General features: G+C 29.0%; 2 protein-coding genes across 9 annotated transcripts; one reads left to right on the top strand and one right to left on the bottom strand.

The window, feature by feature from the left end:
- Nucleotides 1–226: 226 nt before the first annotated feature.
- Nucleotides 227–20,125, top strand: LOC414037 (protein Wnt-5b). 8 transcript variants are annotated; one of them, XM_016917793.2, is made up of 10 exons: nucleotides 1,188–1,585; nucleotides 2,474–3,258; nucleotides 3,792–4,071; nucleotides 12,545–12,629; nucleotides 17,390–17,655; nucleotides 18,222–18,402; nucleotides 18,647–18,758; nucleotides 18,916–19,018; nucleotides 19,327–19,494; nucleotides 19,916–20,103. In XM_016917793.2, exons 4-10 carry the CDS (start codon nucleotides 12,550–12,552, stop codon nucleotides 20,101–20,103), a joined length of 1,098 nt encoding a protein of 365 aa, XP_016773282.1. In that variant the 5' UTR covers nucleotides 1,188–1,585; nucleotides 2,474–3,258; nucleotides 3,792–4,071; nucleotides 12,545–12,549. The 8 variants fall into 8 exon arrangements, with proteins under 8 accessions (XP_006561993.1, XP_016773282.1, XP_016773283.1 ...); XM_006561930.3 differs by lacking the exons at nucleotides 2,474–3,258; nucleotides 3,792–4,071 and adding an exon at nucleotides 227–399 and having other exon boundaries at nucleotides 1,182–1,585; XM_016917794.2 differs by lacking the exon at nucleotides 3,792–4,071.
- A 1,689-nt stretch (nucleotides 20,126–21,814) lies between these two features.
- LOC552628 (39S ribosomal protein L18, mitochondrial) lies at nucleotides 21,815–23,035 on the bottom strand. The gene is made up of 3 exons (XM_625002.6): nucleotides 22,719–23,035; nucleotides 22,442–22,555; nucleotides 21,815–22,238 (listed from the first exon to the last, which is right to left on the bottom strand). The coding sequence occupies exons 1-3, from the start codon at nucleotides 22,892–22,894 to the stop codon at nucleotides 22,004–22,006; spliced, it is 525 nt and encodes a 174-aa protein (XP_625005.1). The 5' UTR covers nucleotides 22,895–23,035; the 3' UTR covers nucleotides 21,815–22,003.
- Nucleotides 23,036–23,323: the final 288 nt, after the last annotated feature.

Here is a 23,323-nt window from a genome sequence, read left to right on the forward strand (position 1 = left end):
AAAAAAATTGAAAACTATAAATATATTAAATTAAACTCAATATATTAAAAAGATTTAAATTTGATAATAAATAATTGAAATCTATAAATAATTTTAACATTATTTTCATCATTTAAAATAATTGTAATATAAGAAATTTGTTTTTGTATTAATTTAAATGCTTTAATATAAATATAATATGTTTTATAAAAAAATGTTTGATAAATTACTATTAATTATTAGGTATGAATCCCAATGCTTTAATGTGTTTTAAAAGAATCGTTAAATTATTTTTTATAGAAGAACATTTCAATATTAATTCAATAACAATAGATAGGAAAGCACGAGAATGAACCTATTCAATTACCCAGAGCAGAGCGTGTTTACATGTAAAACAAGTGGTTTATCGTGTTCATCGATGTGAGTAAGAGTTCTGCCTTTCTTACTAATGACCCAACTTCATTCCGAAGGGAGACTACCTTTAAAGGCGATAATTGTATCCACATTCTTTTTCCGCAGAAAGTTAAACATTCTATCGTGTTGTCGAAAGTTAAATATTTTAAATATTGTGATATATATTCATATACAAAGAATTATCTTGTTACATTTAGTATGTTTGTTTAAATTTGTTAATAATAAATAAAAAATTTTAAATAATATTAAAATAAACAATATATATATATAATAAAAATAATAATTTTTAATTTTTTCTAATTTAAATAATGAATGTTGATATGAATATCTTATTGTTTGCTTATGAAAGTTTTATTTACATACCTTTCATGTACCATATTTCTTTCTAATTGCTTTCTATGATTGCATTCTTGAATATTTTCATAATTTGTACGCTTTTTGACACGTTTCTTCAGACAAAAATTTATATATACATTGTATGTATTTGTATAGAAATAAAATAATAAAAAAAAGAATACAAATAATATAATAAAATGTTCCTTCTATTCGTTTATTTTATTGCATTTAATTTTCGAGCTATATCTTCATAATCATTAATTATACTTATATGAATAATTATCTGAATAATTATTTGAATAATAATCGAAAATGAAAAATTTTATATTTTAAATTTAAATAAAAAAAGAAAATTGCCATTTCTTAAATTTTCCGTATTTAAAATACATACACGTATATTTCTAGAACAAGTCTTTCAATTCATTGTTATTAACCTATGTTCGTTTTTTCAGCGAGAGTGTTCCACTTCGAACTCCTAAAAAGAAAAGAATCTTTGTTGGAGAAGAAGAATCATGAAACAACCCCTTTGCCTCTCCAGAATTGCTCGAAGGATATAGAAGGAAAGGGGAAGGAGAGAAGTCGAGTCGAAATCCTTCTCTTGGTCCTTCGCGAAAGGAAGGGTTGCATTCGGACAAAAAAAAAAAGAGCTGCTAATTGACACGAGCGATTGCACGTAACGGTATAATTAGAGAGAAGAATACGGAGCCTGGACCGGTGCACCGATGAACCAATGAACCGGCCAGAAAGCGGCAAGAGAGGGGAAGGAGAGAAACAGAAAGGCAAAGGGAAGCAGGGGAGAGAAGCAGCCGGCAAGTTCTGTTGAGGGTAGTGATGGGCATTCAGTTTCTGCTATATCGTAAGTTTTCAAACAATTTATATTAACTGTGTAATTTAATAAGTAATTACTAACCTGTTTACATTTCTCTTTCTTACTTTTTAAACGAATTTGCTAAAGGACTTTTGTAGAATTGATTACTTTAATAGTTAAAATGAAATTATAATATTTTAATAATAATTCATTTATATGTATATTTTATCATTTTTAAATAAGTTAATTAATAATTCGAGAATCCTGGAAAAAAAATTAATTATTACAAAAGATGAATTAAATTTTAACATTATCTTAATTTATATTTATAATAATTCATAAAAACGTAATTTGAAATGTATTACATGTACGAATTAATAGATTAAAAAATATGAAAAATATTTATAACCTGCAAAAATATTTTTATATTTTTAAAAGTTATTACCTGGTATTATTTTATTATCGTAATATAATTTTATTATTTTTTATTTGCAAAGAATTAATAAATTTAAATTATATTTTATAAATATATCTTTTTAATTTATATTTTATATACTTACATGCAATAGTCAATAAGATCAGTTTTTTTATATTTATATATTACATAAAAATACTAACTTAAATTATTAATTGAAATATTTAATTAAAACGATAAATTAAAATTAAAAATAACCTAGAAAAGAAAGGAGAACCTTAAAAGAAAAAGAAATCAAAAAATCTTGAAGAAACTTATCAAATAAACGAAGTTTACATAGATGAATCTCGAAAAAATTGTCTTAACTGAACTGATCTACTAGTCACAATCGATTAGTGACGTGTATCGATTTGTCACAGTTTCGATAGATGTCTCGCGAAACTCGTTCGGTTATTATTCCATCGGACGATTATTCCGATATTATTTCGATAGTAATATAGGGATGTTTTCGATATCGATAGAATTCAAACTGGATTCGTGGTGTCTTAAGGCCATCACTAGTCGAGGGGTCTCCCTCTTTGGGAGTACGAGCAGGAGAGACCGATCCCGTGGTGTACAGGAGAGACAAGGGAACGGGAGAGAACGAAACGTACCATGGTCTCATGGATTCTGCCTGCACTCTGCGACCATTCCGCAGTAACACGTCGTTCAAGTCGGTTTCGCAGCGTTCCCTGGTCCTAGCCTCTTGCCACGAGGCACCACTCGTCCTCGAGATGCTCAAAGAACTGAATTATCGAGGGACCAACTTCTTTTAGTGATCCTCTCCTTCTCTGAACAAACTTTATCCTTCAAATGATTTTGATTTCTTGAAAAGTCTCTCGTTCGGTGGAATTTCACGTGCCAAATATGGTTAGGATTTCTTGAACTGTTTGGTTTCGAGGTGGTGAACGGTGAACAAGATAACTTTAACAAATTTCGCGTCAAAGGATATCGTGACCAGTGATTCTCGAGACATTCGAGATCAGATAAGAGTCATTGGTTCTTAGGAATCAATTGTGTTTCGGTTGTTCCAATGACGTTTCATTTTTCGAATCTAAGAAGATGAAAGATCACGAAGAAGGTCGAGAGGATTTTATCATGGTGAACAACGATGCTTGTCGTGAACACCTCGAGAAGCGGAAGTGACAAGAATCTTTCAGTGTTTGAAAAGTTCACGGAATGATTGAGAATTAAAATGTGTTTGCCCATTGGTGTTTCGAGTGACTGCTTTGGCTGACACTTCCGCGACCGGTTGTTCGACAAACAGGTGATCGCCGTTTCGTTTTGATTGACTTATTCCTTTTCTTTATCCATCAACGATTGCATCTTGATTTTAAATCAGTGTCATTATTCGTTCGAGATTTGTAATGTTTCTGACAAAAAGAAATATAATTAGTGAATACGAATTAACGTAATAATCAAAATACGTTATAAATTTTATAAATTTTATGCTTTTAAAAATTTTGTTTTGAAAGGTTAAAATTCATTTGAAACTTCATTGATTTATTTATACATTTATTAAAATTTTAAATTTATTTATATTTTATTATTAAAACAGTTTTTCTTTGTGTTACAATTATTTGTCATTTATATGTATTAAAGGAAAAATTCGATTCCAAAGTTTAATTTTTATTTAAATTAGATTTTACAACTTCTTATTTTACAAAATAACATAAAAGTAAAGTTAATTTAAACTATCGTTGATAATATTTTATAATAATTTGTTTTATAACGAAAAATTATATAAAAAGCAATCCGTATATAAGAAAAGGAAAGATGAAAAGAAAACTTTGTTAATAGGAAAGGATTTTTTTTCATTTATTATCTCATTTATTTGTGAAAATCAAGTGTCTCGATGTTTAAGATGAGATATGAGTTACGTTGTGTGAAAAATGATCGATTTCCCGCGAAATATCGGAAATTTGAAGAACGATACGATGGAAATCGTCCAACACGGATTGTGTTATCGATATTAATTCAAAAGTAAAGTAGTTCTCCCCGATAAAAAGTGGAAAAGTGGTCAATCTTGTCCAGAGCAATAATTAACTCGTCTTTAACGACTTTGGATACACCCGGTTCGGTGAGTAATCGTTTAATCGGTTTAATGGGCCATAATAATTAACTATCGATAATATAACCTTGCCTTAGTTATTAACGTATTAATATTGTAATTAGAAACAAGAGTCGATAGTAGGTATTATAAATATATGAAAAGCCAATTTAAAAAGGTTATGTACCGAAATATATATTCTTAGAGAATGTTGAAGATCTTCATTGAACTCGAATTTATATATACACAGGGATGTCCCAGTTTTCTTCTGATCACTTTATATAATATTATGGTATTTTTGAATATAAATAAAAAAAAATATGTCATATAATTATAAATCTTTTCTAAAAAGTTTTCGAGATTAATCGAGAAACTTGCGCCACTAAACTTTTTATGTCTAGGGAATTTTGGAAGAATAGGTTACATCAAACAACAATTAATATTAATATCAAAAATTAAATAATTAATTTATTGAAATAAAATAAAATCAAATTGAACATCATAGAATAATAAATTCAAAAAAATTTATTTTAATCGTTCTCAGTCTTGAAAGATAATTTAAGTTTTTTAAATATTCTTTCTTATGTATAACATTTAAATTTATCAATTTTACTCATAAATTAATTTTTTTTCATTTTTGTTTAAATTAATTCGAAATTAATAAAATATAATAATTGTAATAATAAATAAATAATAATAATAATAAATAATAAATAAAAAAAAAAAAGTTTAAATAAATGGATACGATCATGATAGAAACGATTCGTATTGTTCATTGATAAGTTGATACTCGTATCGATTCATATCGAATCACAACTCGAGACAATTTATTCCGAGTTCACAATGTCCCGTTGAATTTTAAATGAACGCCCTTATCGAAACCAGTCCGAAAAATGCAACTGCTCTATCTGGTTTCGTTCACATAATAGAGAAATATGTTTTGAACAATAAAACATTTAACGGATTAATTATATTACTTCTCGGATTTATTGATGTTATTCGTATAACCTTTAAGAAAAAAAAATGCACTTATGTGCATTTAATTATATAATTTTTATTTGATATGTCAATGAGAAAAAGATGTAAATTTTAAATGCATAATTTGATAATCGCTAAATCTTAAAGTTTTTTTAAATTTTCTCAAGAAAATTTCAAATAATCAAATATCGTTGCTTTTGTTAATATTATTGATTTGTTCTTATTTCATTATGCATCTGGTTATGAATGAGGTGTCTAGTATTATTTTACAATTTAGGATTAGGAAGAAAATTTTTCATTCGTTTTTTTTTCTCGGAAAATAATTTCTCGAGAAAAACTTTTATGAATCGATCGCATCGAATTATTTGATATTCAGTTATAGGATTTCATTAACAAAGCAATCCATACAATGGCGTTTGACATCGATAAAACATAGCCATTAAGGTAAGCTTTCATTAACGTGATAGAGAAACGCGACGTAACATAAAACAACATCGATCGATCGATCGATGAACGTTCGCGTTGCTGACCCACGACTTCCTTTCGATGATCGCCGCGTCAATGATTTACGAGACCCGAGGCAGATTAATTGCCGCACACTTTTAACGAGGCTCGGTGCTTCTGAGCCGATGATTGTCCGCTTTTATCGCGCTCCTGCATCCACCTTGCCATTATCCTATATCGAACATTTTTAATTTCAACCTTTTTTTTTCGTTCTCATGAATTTTCCTAATTTTTTTTAAAATCTTTTGAAAATTTATAAAATTTGAATCATAGCAGTGTATTTTAACAATTTAATCAGAAAATATGATAAATAAATAAAATTGTCGTTGTCAAAATTCTAATTCGAAAAGAAGTAATTTTAAATAAAAAGATAAGACGAAATTATAAATATTTGAATATGGATTTTGAAAAATTCTTTTTCATTTTTATTATTATCAATTTTCTTTTTTTAGAATTTAAATTTCTGTAGTATCGTGTATCGCAATAATTTTGCTTGTCAGAGAAACGATGGTATAACCTAAAAAAGTGAAATGAAATTATGAACAAGTAAATCTTGAAAAATTCTTCGATGTAAATGCATCGACATAATTAAATTCAATTTGTTTAATTCAATAAGCATGCATATCAATTTCCATAACGATAATCGTTCGTTACATTACATATAATTAAACGCAAAAGTAGCCATCTGACTGGGAGACATAATTTTACTGTCGATAAACCTACTGAAATCCTATAATACCCGTATCATCGTTCAGGTAACATTCAATGCGATAGCAGAGGTAATAACGGCGTAAATTATACGAATACTCTGTGATTACCTCGCTTATCAAATTTTATAACAATTTTCCAAAATCTTATTCGAAAAAATTTCGTAAATTTCACATCACAAATTATTCATTTTATATAATTCTTCTAACACTTTAATACTTTTATTTATTTATTTATTTATTATTATTATTTTTATATTCCCTTTCTAAATTTTTTTTCCGGATATAAAGTTTCTTTCAAATCATCTCAATTCCTTCTCTTAACTTAATCTTATCTATCCTCCCTTTTCTAGACTTTCTGTCAAATTTCTTCTCTCTTTTTTTTTTAATTCAACTCTTTATCGTTTTCATTTATTCCTCTCTTCCTCTTTTCTTCCTTGCATGTTTACAATTTCTTTAACTTTCTCTTTATCCCCTACCAGCATCGCATTTCTTTTACTCCTTTTTCCTTCCCACCCCGCTACTCCTCAACCTGAGGAGAGAATCCTCCGCACGCATTCCTTTCTCTCTTCTCTCGAGTCTACACAAGCCCCGCAAGTAAGCACGCTCTCGTTTTCTCTCGCATGCACGCGTACCATGAATGTGGTGTCGCTCCCCGTATCGTCCCTATCCCCCAGCAACTTCGTTAAGAGGACTCGAGCCGTTCTGCTCCTCCGTGAAAATCCCATGCCCCGGCTCGTCGCGAACAGGTTGATTCAACAACGCGCACCTTTTCCCTGCCTGGAAAACAACGATCCGCTCTCTTACCTGGGTGTAAAGTGGTCTGGGTATTTATGGATGTTTAAGAACGCGAAATAATGGGCCCGAGATAAAAATACTTACATGATTGCGTATCGGTCTCGAGCGGGGCACGGTCGAACGATACGCCTCGAAGATATATGCACTCGCGTGTATTTTATTCCGCAGGTAATTCGAAAGCAGTTCGATGTCGCATAAATCTTGCGTCGCGATCTGGAAAGATTAGTTACAGATGTATGGTTTGAAAATGCGAATAGATGTGCTCTCTATTCATACGTGCCCTCAATTCGTAAGTGTTGAGGCATAATATTAGAAAATAAAATTCAGTCGACTTTTAAAAAAAAGTTTTTGTAAAATCTCCTCCTAATTCCTTTAAGCTAAGTTCGTTCAATTATAACCTATATCAAGGTTGGCTCAGAAATGCTCTTAAAAGCATCTTTGTGAACAAAAGATTCACAAGGGGGAAAGAAAGTTTGATTCTAACGATACGGATTATTCTTGACCTAATTGTATCCTTAAGGGTTAACACATCGTTGATCGACCACAAATGATTTGAATCCACCGGTGCGGATCACTTTTAACTTAACCATTTCAGCATTGCGAGTCCCATACTGTAAGGGTTAACGCATTGTTAACTGACCATAGATGATTGAATCTATTTGCATGGGTCACTTTTGACCTAGTCATTGTTCTGCATGCATTCGGTATTCTAAAGGTTAACACATTGTTAACTGACTAAGAATATTTGTATTTGCTCGATTATTAAAATATAATTTTTTAAATTGTTGTTATTCGATTATTTATATCATATATATATATACATACATACTGATATTCTTTAACAGAGAGATATGAACTACGTCGTGGAACGTGTTAGATACGACATCTCCTTTTTAGCAAAACTGGTAATAAAGTTAATGGTTTAAGTATGAGAAACATCTTGGATGTGTTTTGTAGATAGTACAAACAAGGAGTGCGAGATAAAGTTGATTTATATAAGGTACAAAATTGCTGTGACGTTTCTTAAATTGATTATTATTAAAGTTATATCACAAATATATTGTCTAGATCATTATGACTTTATGTAATTTTACACATTCTCTTTGAAAGGAATTTCATAGCTTTTTGTGTAAAGAGAAAATATTTTAATTTTTATTCAATCAATTTTAATTCTTTTTAATATACATATTTATTTGTTACATGTAATTGTATAAAAATTACAATATTGTACATAAATATAATTATAATTATAATTGTATACCTTGTGAATTGAAATTAGATAAAAATTATTTATTTTGTCAATTCATTTATTCATCTTTCAATTTAAAATTTGTTTTTTCATTTTGAGACAATCAGTTTCATTAGATAATCGATATACTGTTGGAAACATATATCTTCATTATAAAATATCTTCCACAAAGCTTTATACAATACCAAAACTGTTGTTTAATAATCTTGATTCTAACGGTTGTGATATATTTGCAGCAAATTCAACTTTATATATTTGAAATGCTTGCGTAATTACGAGTCTAACAGGAATTAAACTGCTATGTTAATGCTTTCCTGTCCGCTTTTATCAATTCTTGGCTTTCTTCTTTCTCTTTCTCTACACTGGAATATCCATGGCTAGCGAACGTGTGTACCGCAGAATTTCAGTGAGTTTATCGGCAGTGAAGTTACGATAATGTTTTCTGGTCAGGTGGAAGGAGACCGCTTTGCGCTTCTCTACAAGGCCAACAACAGTAGTAAAGTAATGAAATTATATTTAACATTTTACATCAGTTTTCTTTTTACTTATTTGTATCAAATAGTGTCTAGATAAAAATTTATTTAAAATAAGTTGATCACATTATAAAAAAAATATATCATAAATATATTTATAACATTCGTATAATAAAAATATTAAAATTTGATTATCGTTATGAATAATTAAATTATTAAAAATATAAATTTGATATTTGAAAAAGGCACAGATATTGTCGTAAAATGTAAATATAAGTTAAGAAATCATTAAAAAATTTTTAAATTCAATTTTCTCAAAATTTCATATTAAACTCTTAGTATCCTTGACGAAATATTTCGCAATACGAGAAACAAAGAAAACGGAAATAAAGAAAAATTTATTTTTAAAAATAAAAATATATTCTACCATTAGTGATTTCTTTGAACGATATTTGTTTTTTAATGAAAAGACGCACAAGATATCTCGCTTAAAGCATCATACAAACGACATTACATCGCGAGATAACCTCATAGATGCGAAAGGGTTGAACAATTTTATTCGATATTTTCAATTCCATGTAGAATTGCTTCACGTTTTTCCACGTAGAATTATCTTATTCTCGATTGTATCACTCATCGTGGAACGTCCTGCATAAGTAAATAGAGAAATAACTAGATAAGTTATCAAAATAAATTTATATTCATATAATGCGTTAAAAGCTTTTACTCATAAAATTGTTAATTTAATCATCGAAGAAATCTTGAATACCTTTCAAGAATAACAATAAAACGTAAAATATCGTTTATCCAGAAAGTTGTTTCGGCATTATCTATATAAAAGTCTAAAAACAACAATTCAAAAATTTAGAAAATTATAATATTATAATTTTTAAATAATAAATTTTAGAAAATGATTAGTCAATTATTGCAAGAATCAAACAAATAATACAAATAATCAGAGATTTTTTTCACTTTATTAAAATATCGATAGGAAAAAAATCAAAGAAAAATAATTAAAAATGAAAAAAGAAGAGACATCAAACAGTCGAACAAGTAACAATAAAATGAAATAAACTTTCTTACCTCCATGATAAAATAAAACTTTTTTGTTAGTGAGGTTAACAAAACGACAGTGTCATCAAAGGATGAAGGCGCGCTCTCTAGGCGACAATTGAAATTACAATGTTTCCATGGTCTTAAGGATTTTTACTTAATTTATCGTTACGAGGATTCTTGAAACTTTAAAAATCTTTTTCTTTGTTTCGATGCCACGGAACACCTCGTATGCGCTTTTAATATTAGATCAACGATCTCTTTACGATCGTTATAGCCAACGTGGTACCATCCAGCTGCGCAAGGATCAACGATCACCGACGAGAGGACCCAACTCCATTCAGCAACAAATGTAGCGGTGCTTGCACTACCGCCGGTCATGTCTTGTTCAACACGCCAGCGAGATACTTTATTGCTGATAATTCGAGGCTGGTCCCGCGAGAGACGTGGTGAAGTACGCCATTTACATTCCTGTCGTGATCACAAATGCATTTTATACACCGGCTAATATTCTGCCCGATCGCGTGGGCTAGATAGACGGGGATATACTGGGTGCTTCAAGTATACTAGGAAGTTTGACACGTTCAACCTGTATGTCTTTAATCCGAATTGACTCGTGTACTTATACACATGCATATACACTAGGATGAAGAAGGAGATAAAGAGACAAAATATTTTTCTGTTTTATATTATAAAAAAGTTGTTTTTTATAGTATTCTTTAATATTTTTACAATAATTTTATTAATTGCTTTTATCCAGATTGTTAAAATTTGACTTGTAAAAATTTCAAGAATTAATTAATTCGTTTTTTTTTTTTCATATATATTTCCCCAATTTCTAATCTAAAAATATCTAAAAATCTAAAAATCACTAGGAAAATTTATTGAAATCTTATATAACCTTAACCTTCTTATGCATAATATTACTTGTAACGTGCCACAGATAAAAATGAAAATTTATATAAACGATATAACAAATTTTATTAACGCGACACTGTTATAAATGCGTTAAAAACTTTGCGCAACTAAATAATCTACTATATATACAAATTCTGTTCACGCATAAAGGATATTACATTTAGATTTTTAGCTTTTTCTCTAAGATAATTTGCCAACATTATTTCGCAATTGATGACAGGATACCATGTTCTTTTAAAAAGCTCCCGTTCGCGAGCATGTTTAATTTGTTTCACGATCGTTCCACTGAAATTATAGCAAGCCGGGATCAAAAGTTACTAAATTTACGACTCGTTACTCCAACGGTCAGCATATATTAACTAGTCGCAGCGGGCAACTCTGAAGCGCAACAGCCACCCGTCGTGGCCGAGCAAGGTGTAATGCAAGAATCGATGCGCCATAATCGAGCCCAGTGCTTTTTGATTTAACAGCGCACCGTCCCCTTAATGAACGACGCGCCTCCTTTCGCCTCTTTTAAAAACCAGTAGCGGAACTTTTTGAGCCGCGATCGGGTTACCCAAGATCGTTCACTCGGCGAACAAGAGCCGAGGAAATTTTTTTATTATGATACTCCCGTCATCGATTACCAAGGCCGGCGATATAACGCGATTATTCCAAAACGAGATCGTGCTTATTTGATTTGAATAACAATGTTTTGCATCTCGAAGATAAATAGAGAGATTAATAAATTTTAAATATTGCAGAGAGAGAGAGAGAAAGAGAAGAAGAAGTTGGTATTAACTCAACTCTAAATAGAAAAATAACTAGTAATGTTACTCGTAGCTATTATAGCTGATCCGCTTTTCTAACCTCAATCATTCGGTGTCACCATTTAAGATTTGTGGTTATTCGATGCTTTGAATAATACATTATTGAAATAACTTTATTCTTAACCATTGACTATACAATAAGATAAGGAGAAAAATTAATCCTCGGAATAGGATTATCGAAATCTATTTAATTAACGTTTATCATCGACTAGACTAGTTAAATCGTCTAAGTAAAAAAAAAATGACGACGATTGAAGCACGAGGATTAATTCGAACGTTGAAAGTTCTATTTTTATCTCTATTTTCTGTGAATCGGAATAAATTGCATAGTTCAAATCAATAATAGGTGCCTCCCAACATTCAATTAAGAGTGGCATATCTGCATTGCAATCAAGACGAGAAGGATCCAATCGTAAATACAATATTGTCGTTACACTTCTACTCATCAGCAGGCGCACAGTTCTCGTGTCACTGTAGCGTAACAGTGGAAAATGAAAAGTTATAGTCGTTTACCGGTCGTAACTCAAGCCTGTAGTTTCTGTTAACCAGTCGCCGTGCAGCTCGAATCCCCAGAATCCCAAGTGTGCAAGAAACCGAGAGGACTCTCGGCGACGAGTCGCTTCAAGGAGCAAGCAAGGTGTAATGTCGAATCGATGTACCATAATCGTCCGGACTTAGGTGTCTTTCGTTCCGAGCCGAGTCTACGGCGTGCTTGCGGCCCACGGAACTGGTATACACATATTATAGTACGCGTGCTCATGTACTCATTTTGTATACCGGGTGAGGCGCTCGATGCTTATCGTTCCGTTTATCTTTCCCCGGTGAAATGGATTTTCAGAGTTCTTCGCGATTCCACGAGATACGAGAATTATTTTCCTTATCGTACACGATCGTAATATTTTTTTTAAATACCATTCTTTAATTCCGTTTAAATGATCGTTTTTAATTTATAATTTTTAATCGATAAAAATGACGACGATAATATTATTTACGAGATTGCAAATTACTTTGCAGGCAAGATGGCGGCCTGCAGCGGCTTACTCATTATTCTGCGATTACTTCTCATCGCCGTGGCCTCGACCGTGCCAGGAACATGGATGTGAGTATTCATTTCATCCCTTAAAATTAAGTTTCCTAAGTACAGATAGGTTAAAAATTTCGCCCGAAGGGAATAATTCCGCGTGAAATTCCGCGTATCCCACGGAAAATTACCTAATTAATCTGTCGGGTGTTATCCTTCCCCGAGAGGAACAAATCGTACGGACACGGCCGGCCTATCAAACGACGATAATCGATAAATTAATATGTCGCGAGGAGAAAGGCCTCGATTCTTTACCCTCATCAAATTCCAGCAAAAATTGCCCACGCAACAACTGACGTAATTTATAGCTCTTTGTACATACACCGAGACGAAATCACGCCGTGGGAACACGATCGAAGGATTTTTCATACCGCTCCATTCCTCTTTCCCGGCCAACGGTGTGTCTAATTTCTGAATCGAGCCTAGTCGCCCCTAAATCCCACCCTTGCACGCCCATGACAAATCACTGAATGGCCCCGGGATCGGGATACGAGTTTTTCATCGAAATGGAATTTCCCTTTTATACCGCTTTCGTGCCTTGCGATCGTCGATTTCGAATTCTTCGTCTCTCTCTTTTTTTCTATTCTCCAATCATTTAAAAGTATTTATTGTATTCATCAATTAATTAGATCCAAGTATTAAATTTATATGATTATATGAAATGATAAAAGATTGTTAAGTTTAACATTGAAAATTAATTTGGTAAAAAAATATGGAGATTAAATGATAGATTTGATCTTTTTAGTATAGTAGCTTCTCATTTCCAGAAAAATGACGGTAATAGATTTTGATCGATGATAAATGATCATTTGGCCCCATCCACTCATTACACCGATCCTCTTCTTCTTCTTCTAAATCCCTTTGCCAGACCGATCGTGAAAATGCCTAATCACATGGGCGGGACTCAAAGGATCTCCATAAAAGTTAATCCTTCTTATATGGGCTTAACTCGAGAACCCGATGGATTTAATCTCTCGCCCCTTTAATTTTATCTTTACCACGGTCCAATTAGATCTGAATTTTTTAAACCGTCCTCCAAAAAGCTTTAAGTTAATAATTCGAACAACAATCTTGCTTCCTTAGAAAATTAAAAATCAAATCCCCACTCCAATCCCTTACAATTTTGAAACTTTTGGATCTTTAATTTTTTCAATTCTCTTCGAAACCGGATTAAATAAATATGACGTTTGTACGTGAAATTTAAAAGAAAAGACGAGAGGTCGACGGTAAACATTAGAATTCCCCGGCAAAATAATCAATTATCGACGCGGCATTGGTTATTAATAAGCGTTATATTTAAAATTGGCGACACGAACTTATGACCGGGAGTGTACACGGTTTAACAAGAATTCTAGCACGGATATATCGTTCCATTCACTGAACTACGATACACTTAAATCAACCGTAAGAGCCGAGATTTTACAAAAGCGAATTAATTACGCACGATATATACCGCGCAAAGTCGTCGCGCGATAAAGCAATTTTTCCCGGAAAAAAAGGGTTCCGTCTACACTCGCTTGATCCACGCCCCGGTATCTACGTAACAACCCCTTAAGTCAAGACCGAGACCCGGCAGAGCAGATTAGATTCCGGATCCAGGCGCCGATCGCACGTGCGTTTGAGTCTACCAACGGATTGATTCACACCAAGCCATTTCCAGGCCCGCATTATTTCTCGGGCCGATATCGAAACGGATTAAAGAGTTGTCTGTTTGATGCTTTTCTCGTCCCACATCAGAAAATAGCATCATTGTTGCTCCTTTATATGTTTCACTTTTCGTGATAATACGAATAAAATGATTATTATCTTCGAGAAGTAATTCTTTCTTTCGAGTATATTGGAGGTTATGTCGCTCGTCGTTGAAGAGCGAGAGAGAGAGAGAGAGAGAGTGAACGTCACTCAAAGTCGAGAGTTATCGATGTGTACGCGCTTAATTAAATTCCGGATCTAACAATCGGATAATAATTCACTTCTGTATAAAAATATTTGAGAAACAAGGAATGCGAGATGGAATGATATGTAAAAATCTGTATGTAAAATTCGTATGTATATATTAAATATGGAGAGAGAGAGAGAGAGAGAGAGAAAAGAATAGCTTGAATATTTTAAAGGAATATTTCAGTAAGATGTATAAAGGATATATTACTTAATTTAATCGGCTTTGATTCGAGGCAATTTTCGAAACGACGAAAGAAACGCAAGTATTTTTAATAGCATTAATGGAGAAATATACCTCATCGCGGATAATTTACTACTGCTAATAATAATCATTATCTCGGCCCTTCGCCTCTGCTAACACTCGAATAATACGGCTCGATTACGTTACTCCTACGCGGAATAAGGTGGATGACTTATACCTGAGCATTGTGAGGATGCGATAAAATGTATCGTCGAAATCTTTAGAATCGAAAATCACACATGTTAACTAATCGAGATAATAATTTTTAATCTACTCGAAATTAAAGGAAATATTCGTTGGAAAGAAAATTATAAAATTATAGAGTTAGTTTAATCTTAAATTTTTTACTCCAAATTTTTTATCTATCGATTTAAATTTCATTGTAGTATTGTAGGAGTATTAAAATTTTAAAAAACATTCAACATCGAAGCGTTCGATATTGAAACTAGAACACCCGGTATACATAAAACCGTACGATTGCCGCTACAATCTTTTAAGAGACACGGGGCATTACTTTTTAGGACGGCAAGGCCTGCGGTGTGCCCCACGAATTCGCGTGGGTAGGATCCTTCGAAATATTATCGTTCCCCTCCCATGATTCCCCGCGTCATTGTTTTAGGGGAGTGCAAAGCTGATAATATATCACAGCCAAAACGTGTTCCGGAATATTAATGCGGTCTATTATATGCACTCCCATAGCGCAATGTATATTGGTACCGTGGCACCAAGGGCTGACAACTTTAATTCTTTGGAAATATGTAAATGACAGAAAAATCGGGAAGAATACGATTCGAAACGTTCACAATCACTGATATACGTCATACAATTTAGATATACGTCATACGAATCGAATATTTCGATAAATCGAATCTCGATATATCGAATCTCGATAAATCGAATGAAATGTTCTCGAGATGAAATGTTCGATCTATCGAAGTTTTCGAGTAGAAGGAAGACTTCGGTGAACGAATTAGTTCTTTTTTTGTAAAAATTATAGATTTTTTTGGAGAAAGAAAATGTTTCAAAATAAAATTGAAAAAGTGTTGCCAAACTTTCAGTCGATAGAGTATATATAAATATAAATATATATATGAGTGTTCGTTTAGGGATGATGGCACGTCTTGTTTTATTTTTCGAATCCATCTCGAACTTGTAGTTGTGAAACCTGTTCCTTAGATCGTTTCGTTATAATCGCCCTGAGAGATTTTACTAATTACAATACAAGGTGAGAGAGATATATAAAATGTGATGAATGAATATCGATAATATCGAAAAAAAAAAAAAGTTATAATAGGTAAGGTCAAAATATATTTTATTTTATTCATTTAATTTATGCAAAAATTTTAACTCAACAATTGTAATTCAAATTGATTTAAATTCCTATTAAATTAGAAAAGAGTGTTAAAGGAGTTCCTCGTACAATTCTGTATCTTCGAACAATTCTGTATTTTCTCCGAGCATTGTGTGCATTGCCTGGCCGCAGGATACTATCATACCATATGCAACTTTCACCCTAGTAAAAGAGATTAGAGTAAAAAGAGAAACTGCAGTAAACAACAGTATGGAAACATCTGAGGTGTAATAATACAGTTTCCTTGATATCGACTCGATATCTCTCTCTCTCTCTCTCTCTTTCGACATGTGAATTACATTATCAAACAAGATATGTAAACTGGCCCAAACATTCTGTACTTCCTCTCTAATCTTTCTTAAAAAAAATCTTTTACAACGAAAAATACAGAATCAATATGAATACAATATGAAAAAAAGAATAAAAATAGTAATATTTCACCCTAAAAAAAAAAATGACAAAACTTTTCTTTTCGTTTCCCGAGTAGCGAGTATTTCGTATTGCCTCAATTAGCGATATCAGAGCATCCGAGTGTGTACACCCGTATTATGTCTTCGGTGAAACCTTTACGAGCACCCGTTTTGAATTTCAGATTGGTAGCTCCGTTAGAGCACCCCCATGACTTCTGTCCGTGACGGCGTCGTTCCATCATCTCGCTCGGTTGACTCACAAATGTGCCATTAAAAATCGGCGCGGAGAATCGTTCCCCGCCCACGGCTTTCTCCGCTCCGAATTTGATACGTAATCGGCGTAACAAATCCGCGCGCAGCTTCGATTGCGTTTATGCACGCCCTCCTTTCGGGGGAAAAAGAAAGAAAGAAAGAAAGAAAGAAAAAAGAAAGGGAATCGTTGCGTTGTTTAACGAAGGGTAAACTGAAATCGAGAGAGAACGCATTTAGGGAGCATCGATCGCGAGCTCCCTTTCGCGCGAAAATTATTAAGGGATTAAAATATTAATCCTAAAATAATAATATTATTTTTTTGACTTGGATAAAGACTTAAATATACTTGGGCATGGATCATTTATTGATGCGATTGGAGATTGAATTTGTATATATAAAAAAAAAAGAATCTTCTTTTTTGAAGATGAATTTTAATTTTTGAATCCGTAAACCTTTTATTGCTATGCGAATATTGCTATAAGTTCTCTTTTTATATTGAAAAAGTTTTGTTTCTTTTTTTTTTATTAAAAATTACTGAAGGATTTTATATACTTTTTCTTTCTTACATATTGTTTCATCGTTTCAGAAATATCGGTTTGCAACATTATCCACAATTGGACACAGCTCAGATGATGGAGACTTATGACGTAGCCGCGTCTAGCATTTGTCACGGGTTGAAAGGACTTTCGCAAGGCCAAGGAAAGCTTTGTCAATTATCGGTGGATCATATGCCGAGCGTGGCTAAGGGTGCAAAATTTGGGATTCTTGAGTGCCAGCATCAGTTCCACGACCGAAGATGGAATTGTTCCACTGTCTCTAATGAATCCGTGTTTGGACCTATGCTTAGAATAGGTATAATATTATATCTTTTATAGAGAAGATTATTAATTTGCTCGTCAAACACGATGAGATCACACAGAAAGATTGAGGGAATGAAAGTTTATGATTTCTTTTTCTGAAACATTTAACAAGGGATGTTACAATGCAACAATTTCATCATCCTTATAAACAGATAACTTATAATAAACAAGAAAGAGAGAGATCAAGAGTTTATAAAAGAGAGATCATAAGAGAGTTTATAAAACAGAAGAGATACGTTTCATTTATATGATTTTATCGTTATTATTTGTTTCAATTAAAGGCAAAGAGATGTTTTAAATGAAAATAAAAGTTTATAAATTTACTATTTATAAATTATATAAATTTAAACAAATTAATTTGTAATTCAATGATTATTATTAAAGTATTAAGTTAAATTATATATTATAATTTTGTTGTAACTAATACTATTAATTAAAAGTTCGCATATAGAAGTTCAAGTTAATATTTCTAATGCTTTTGAAAAAAAAAATCAATTGTATGTAAAATTTTATGTATAAAATTGTATATAATTTATGACATGTAATTATTTTTAATAGCGAGTAGAGAAACTGCATTCGTTCATGCAATCACAACTGCAGGAGTGGTGTATTCAATAAGTCGATCTTGCAGAGACGGACAATTATCTTCGTGTGGTTGTTCTAGAAGTAGCAGACCCAGAGATCTAAAACGAGATTGGATCTGGGGTGGATGCGGGGATAATCTCGAATACGGTTACAAGTAAGTATTAGAAATAAATTACTTTGTTCAATTGAATTTTTTCATTCATTTAATTCTTTACATCATTTTCTACTAAAAATATTAACTTTTGTACATGAAAATCTTTTAATAAAATCTATCTGAAAAGATATTTGTTTGCATTTTGACTTACAGTTTATTAATACTAAATATTTTGTTATAAAATTATTTAAATTAAAATTTTTCCTTTCATCGTCATATATTGTATCGATTAAATTTTTGTTAGATTTACACAAGCATTTGTTGATGTAAAAGAACGTGAACGAAGCTTTAAAAGAGGTAGCAGAGAACAAGGTAGAAGTCTGATGAATCTTCATAATAACGAAGCTGGACGTAGGGTAAATTTCATTTTTTCATTTTCATTAATTTTTTTATTTTATTAAATAATGGCAAAAAATAATTAAAGTAGAAATATATATAAAATATCATATATTAATATTTTTTATTAGTTGTCAAATTATTTGGTTCTTTATTAAATCAATAATTTTTTTAAAGGCGGTTATAAAACGATCCAAAGTAACATGCAAGTGTCATGGAGTTTCTGGAAGTTGCAGTTTAATTACTTGCTGGCAGCAACTTGCATCATTTCGAGAAATTGGTATATCTTCCTTACTATAACTATTTTTAACAATAATTTAAATTATTTATGTGAAACATAATAGAATAATTTTTAAATACTACTTTTTATATCATCTATTTTATATTCATATTCCATACATTTATTATAATTCTGAAATATTTAATTATATTATAATTAATTATATTAAATTTAATTATAATATAATTAAATTTTTTGAATATCGTTAAAAGAAAAAAAATAAACAATAGTAAAATAAATAAAATTTAAAATTATTTCTCATCTCAACAATTTGTAATAATTTCATGAAAAATTAATTGTTTTTACAGGTGATTTTCTTTTAGATAAATACGATGGAGCAACAGAAGTCAGAGTAAACAGACGTGGCCGTCTATCTATGAGAGATCCAAGATTTTCGTTACCTACAGCGAATGATTTAGTTTATTTGGATGACTCTCCAAACTATTGTCTTCCTAATGAAACACTTGGATCATTAGGTAAACATTTTTTTTAAAAATGAAATTTTAATAAAAAATAAAATTAGTTTAAACAGATTAAATTTTAATATAATTTTTTCTAATTTTATATCATGAAATTTTAAGAATGTGTATTTATATAATATCTATAATATATTTATAATATATTTATATATCTGCAAAAATACAATTAAAATATTTAATTGTAATCGATTAATTTGTTAAATCTTTTAATTCCAGAATAAAACTATATTTGTTCTATATCATAATATACACATAAATGCAAACATTGTACATATGTATGAACACGTTTACTTATATTTATATATACAATGTTTTAAAAAATGTACATGTGTCTTTTTATATAATTTATTTCGGAAATTTCAGAAATATTAAATAAGTTTATATAAGTTTTTAAAGAAGAATAAATAATGTTTATTAGGTACACACGGAAGAATTTGCAACAGAACATCGTCTGGCATGGATGGATGTAATCTCCTTTGTTGTGGTAGAGGTTATAATACACAAAAATCAACGATCAAAGAAAGATGCGAATGCAAATTTCGTTGGTGTTGTTTTGTTGAATGCAAAACTTGTGTCAAAAGCGTAGATATTTATACTTGCAAATAAAATTTAAATTAATCACATTTAATAACTTTTAAAAAAATATTTACCTTTTGTGATATAATTTTTTTCATATTTCAGATAAATATAAATTATTAAAAAAGATCACATTTCTTATGTATATATATATAAGATATATTATTGTCATATTCCGAAATTAGTCAATATTTACCTTAACAAAATTCTATTAAGCTATCTATTAAATGCTAGTTAATTCCAAATATAATAAAATAATTTTAAAAAATTGAAATTAAAATTTTGATAGTTTTTATCAGATAAAAGTAATTTTTATTGTATTGAAGTATATAGTTAAAAAAAAAATTTACATTAATATAATTAGATAATGTATCAATCGGAAGATATTTTTTCGCATTTCATTTTTACTTCTATTTTTCTTTAAATTAGTTGCATCCACTATATAAATACTATAATATTTTAAAATATTTCATAATTCTAATATTATTAGAAATTATAGAAGTTATAGAAAAATGATTTTAACTTTAAAAAAATAAAAACAATTATAAATGAGGCATTGATGAATTTTGAATTCGATCAGTAATATATGTATTTCTTAAAATTATAATATTTAAAAAAATATTTTAATAGAATATTTATTTATTTTTATCATTATTTAGAAAATTTTATATTATATCATATTTGACTAAATATATATTAATTTTTTATTTTATACTATTATAGATTCTTTTAAAAATTGACAAACAAATAAATATAAATAGTGTTTTATTGTTTTAATAATTTAATTAAGTTAATATCTTAAAAATTATGAATTTTATAAGAAAAATTTTATATTACATTATCAGTATTCAAAATTCAAATTTTAATTTATAATTTGAAAAGTATTATTATTGCTTAAGATTAAATATATAAATTAATTTTCCATATGTATATGTGTGCAGGATTTCCTATAAAATTTCGATAAATAAAAATTTTTTTTATAAATTTAATAAAATAAGAAAAGAAAAATACAAGATAATCAATTTTTTTTTAAATTAAACTTTTAATTTTTTATTTATATTATTATTTTTTTTGTATATTTACTTTTAAATGAAAAATTAATCAATAAAATAATATGTATATATGAACTTTACACAAATTTTTTATGAATATATATTATTCATTATATTATACAATAGTCAATTAATATATAATATATTCAAAATATCTAAACATTATTTAAATTACAATAATTATATAATTTAAAATCTGTGGTTTCATATTCATTATAAAAGAAAATTAATAAAAGATATAAATTTTTTGAGATAAGTAAATAATTTATTATCAATAATTAATAATAAAATGATCAAATGATCATGATATAATAATAATTATTAATGCAGTATTATATCTGCAAAAAATTTTATTATAAAATAAATCAATTTAATTACTACTTTTTGTACTATTATTATTAATTTATATAATATATTAATGTAATAATGATCCTGCACAATTATATTTAACATTATTAAGCATTATAAATTTATTATATTTATCATAAATATATTTTATTTAATATTAATAAATAATCATTATTTATTATTATCTTTATATAATGTATACTGTACAAATTTATATATTTGTGTTAAAATAAGTATAATAAAAATAAGTGATATTAAAATAAAAATTGTGTTTCTAAATATTTTGTTACATGTTTCAATAATTTAAAAAAAAAATCTGCAAAAAATCAAAAATCAAAATTGAAAAATTAATATCATATTTTGGTTTATTATATAATAACTTATAATTAGAAAAATTTATTTATACATATATATATATATATATATATATATATAGTATTATAAATATATATATTATAATTTAAATTTATTATCATATACATTCATTATATAACATTCATTGTTATATAACATTCACATATAATTAAAAACTATTCATATATTTCCCAAGGTTTCTCTGGATGCACTAATATACCAGGTTTTGGAACTTTATATCTTTCTGGTTCTTTCAAGCAAATTCCATTTTCTGATAATGTATCTAATAGTAATTGTACCTTAGATCCAACAGCAATTGAATTATTAACATATATTTCAGATATACCACTTTCTAAGCAACGTTGTGCAAGCACACGTCCTACAAATTTGAATGCTATAACATCTCTTGTGCTAAAATATAATTTATAAAATTTTTTTATTTTATATTTTAACATATTTATTTATTAATATTTTTTAAATTTCTATAACTTCATAATTATAATACAATAAAAAGCGTTGTATTATTTATATTCAAAAATTAAAAAATTTTAAATACTTTATAAGTATATATCAAGTATCAATAATTGAAATTATATATAAACTTATATACAAACCTATATAATTGTTTTTTTATTCCCCATTCTTTACTTGAGACTGTAATAACAGGACCATTTTCAAAATGATGTATTTCTGTTATAATATTACGCTGAGTGGTATATATTTCAAGTCTAAATAAATTTTTAAAATGATAAATATTAAAAAAACAAAATTAGAAAATAATAAAAAATATATAATAATATGAATTAAAATTTTTTAATATAAAATATTATTAAGGTTATATTAAAAAAATAATCATATAATAATTATAATACGAAAATAATTATGTCTTACTTATGCCAAAATGCAGTTTCACGTGCATCAAGGGCATAACCTATCGGTTTTCTGGCGATCCTTAAACGTTCTAAATTTCGTGGATTACGGTTTATGATTTCCTTACAGTTTTCTATTATTTCTGCATTTCCATGTATTTGTCTTTTAATTAAATTATTTAAAGATATTCGAAACATTTTCAAATTTTAAATATATGAATAATCTTATCTATTCAAATACTAATAAAATGCACATATATTTTCAATTAAAGTCTTAATAATTTTAAATATTTTGAGATATATAATCATAAATTATAACAACTTGGTTAACTCTTCTCGCAACAATGCTTGATGAGGAATAATATTTTTACAATATCTACATATATTATTGAATTTAATGCAATTAAAATTATAAAAAATTAAATATAAAAATTGTTATATAAATATAAAATTTTATTTAACAAAACTTATATGTTATATAAATATATATACATATATACTTAAAATTATTTCAGTTATTTTAAACAATTATGATATAAAAATAATAATTATCATGAAAACTTAAAATATTTGTATTAATACAAAATAACAAATAAATAAGTAAATATATATATACATATATGTATA

Source organism: Apis mellifera, linkage group LG1 (assembly GCF_003254395.2).
Source record: "Apis mellifera strain DH4 linkage group LG1, Amel_HAv3.1, whole genome shotgun sequence".
Classification (NCBI taxonomy): Eukaryota; Metazoa; Arthropoda; class Insecta; order Hymenoptera; family Apidae; genus Apis; species Apis mellifera.

Excerpts from the sequence above, each read along its gene's own strand:
- LOC414037 (XM_006561930.3), top strand. The coding sequence starts at position 1,561 with ATGGGCATTCAGTTTCTGCTATATC. Across the intron at positions 1,586-12,544 it reads CATTCAGTTTCTGCTATATC|GCAAGATGGCGGCCTGCAGC; the intron begins GTAAGTTTTCAA and ends ATTACTTTGCAG. Across the intron at positions 19,495-19,915 it reads TGAAACACTTGGATCATTAG|GTACACACGGAAGAATTTGC; the intron begins GTAAACATTTTT and ends AATGTTTATTAG.
- LOC552628 (XM_625002.6), bottom strand. The coding sequence starts at position 22,894 with ATGTTTCGAATATCTTTAAATAATTTAATTAAAAGACAAATACATGGA. Across the intron at positions 22,556-22,718 it reads GAAACTGCATTTTGGCATAA|ACTTGAAATATATACCACTC; the intron begins GTAAGACATAAT and ends AAATTTATTTAG. Across the intron at positions 22,239-22,441 it reads ATAAAAAAACAATTATATAG|CACAAGAGATGTTATAGCAT; the intron begins GTTTGTATATAA and ends ATTATATTTTAG.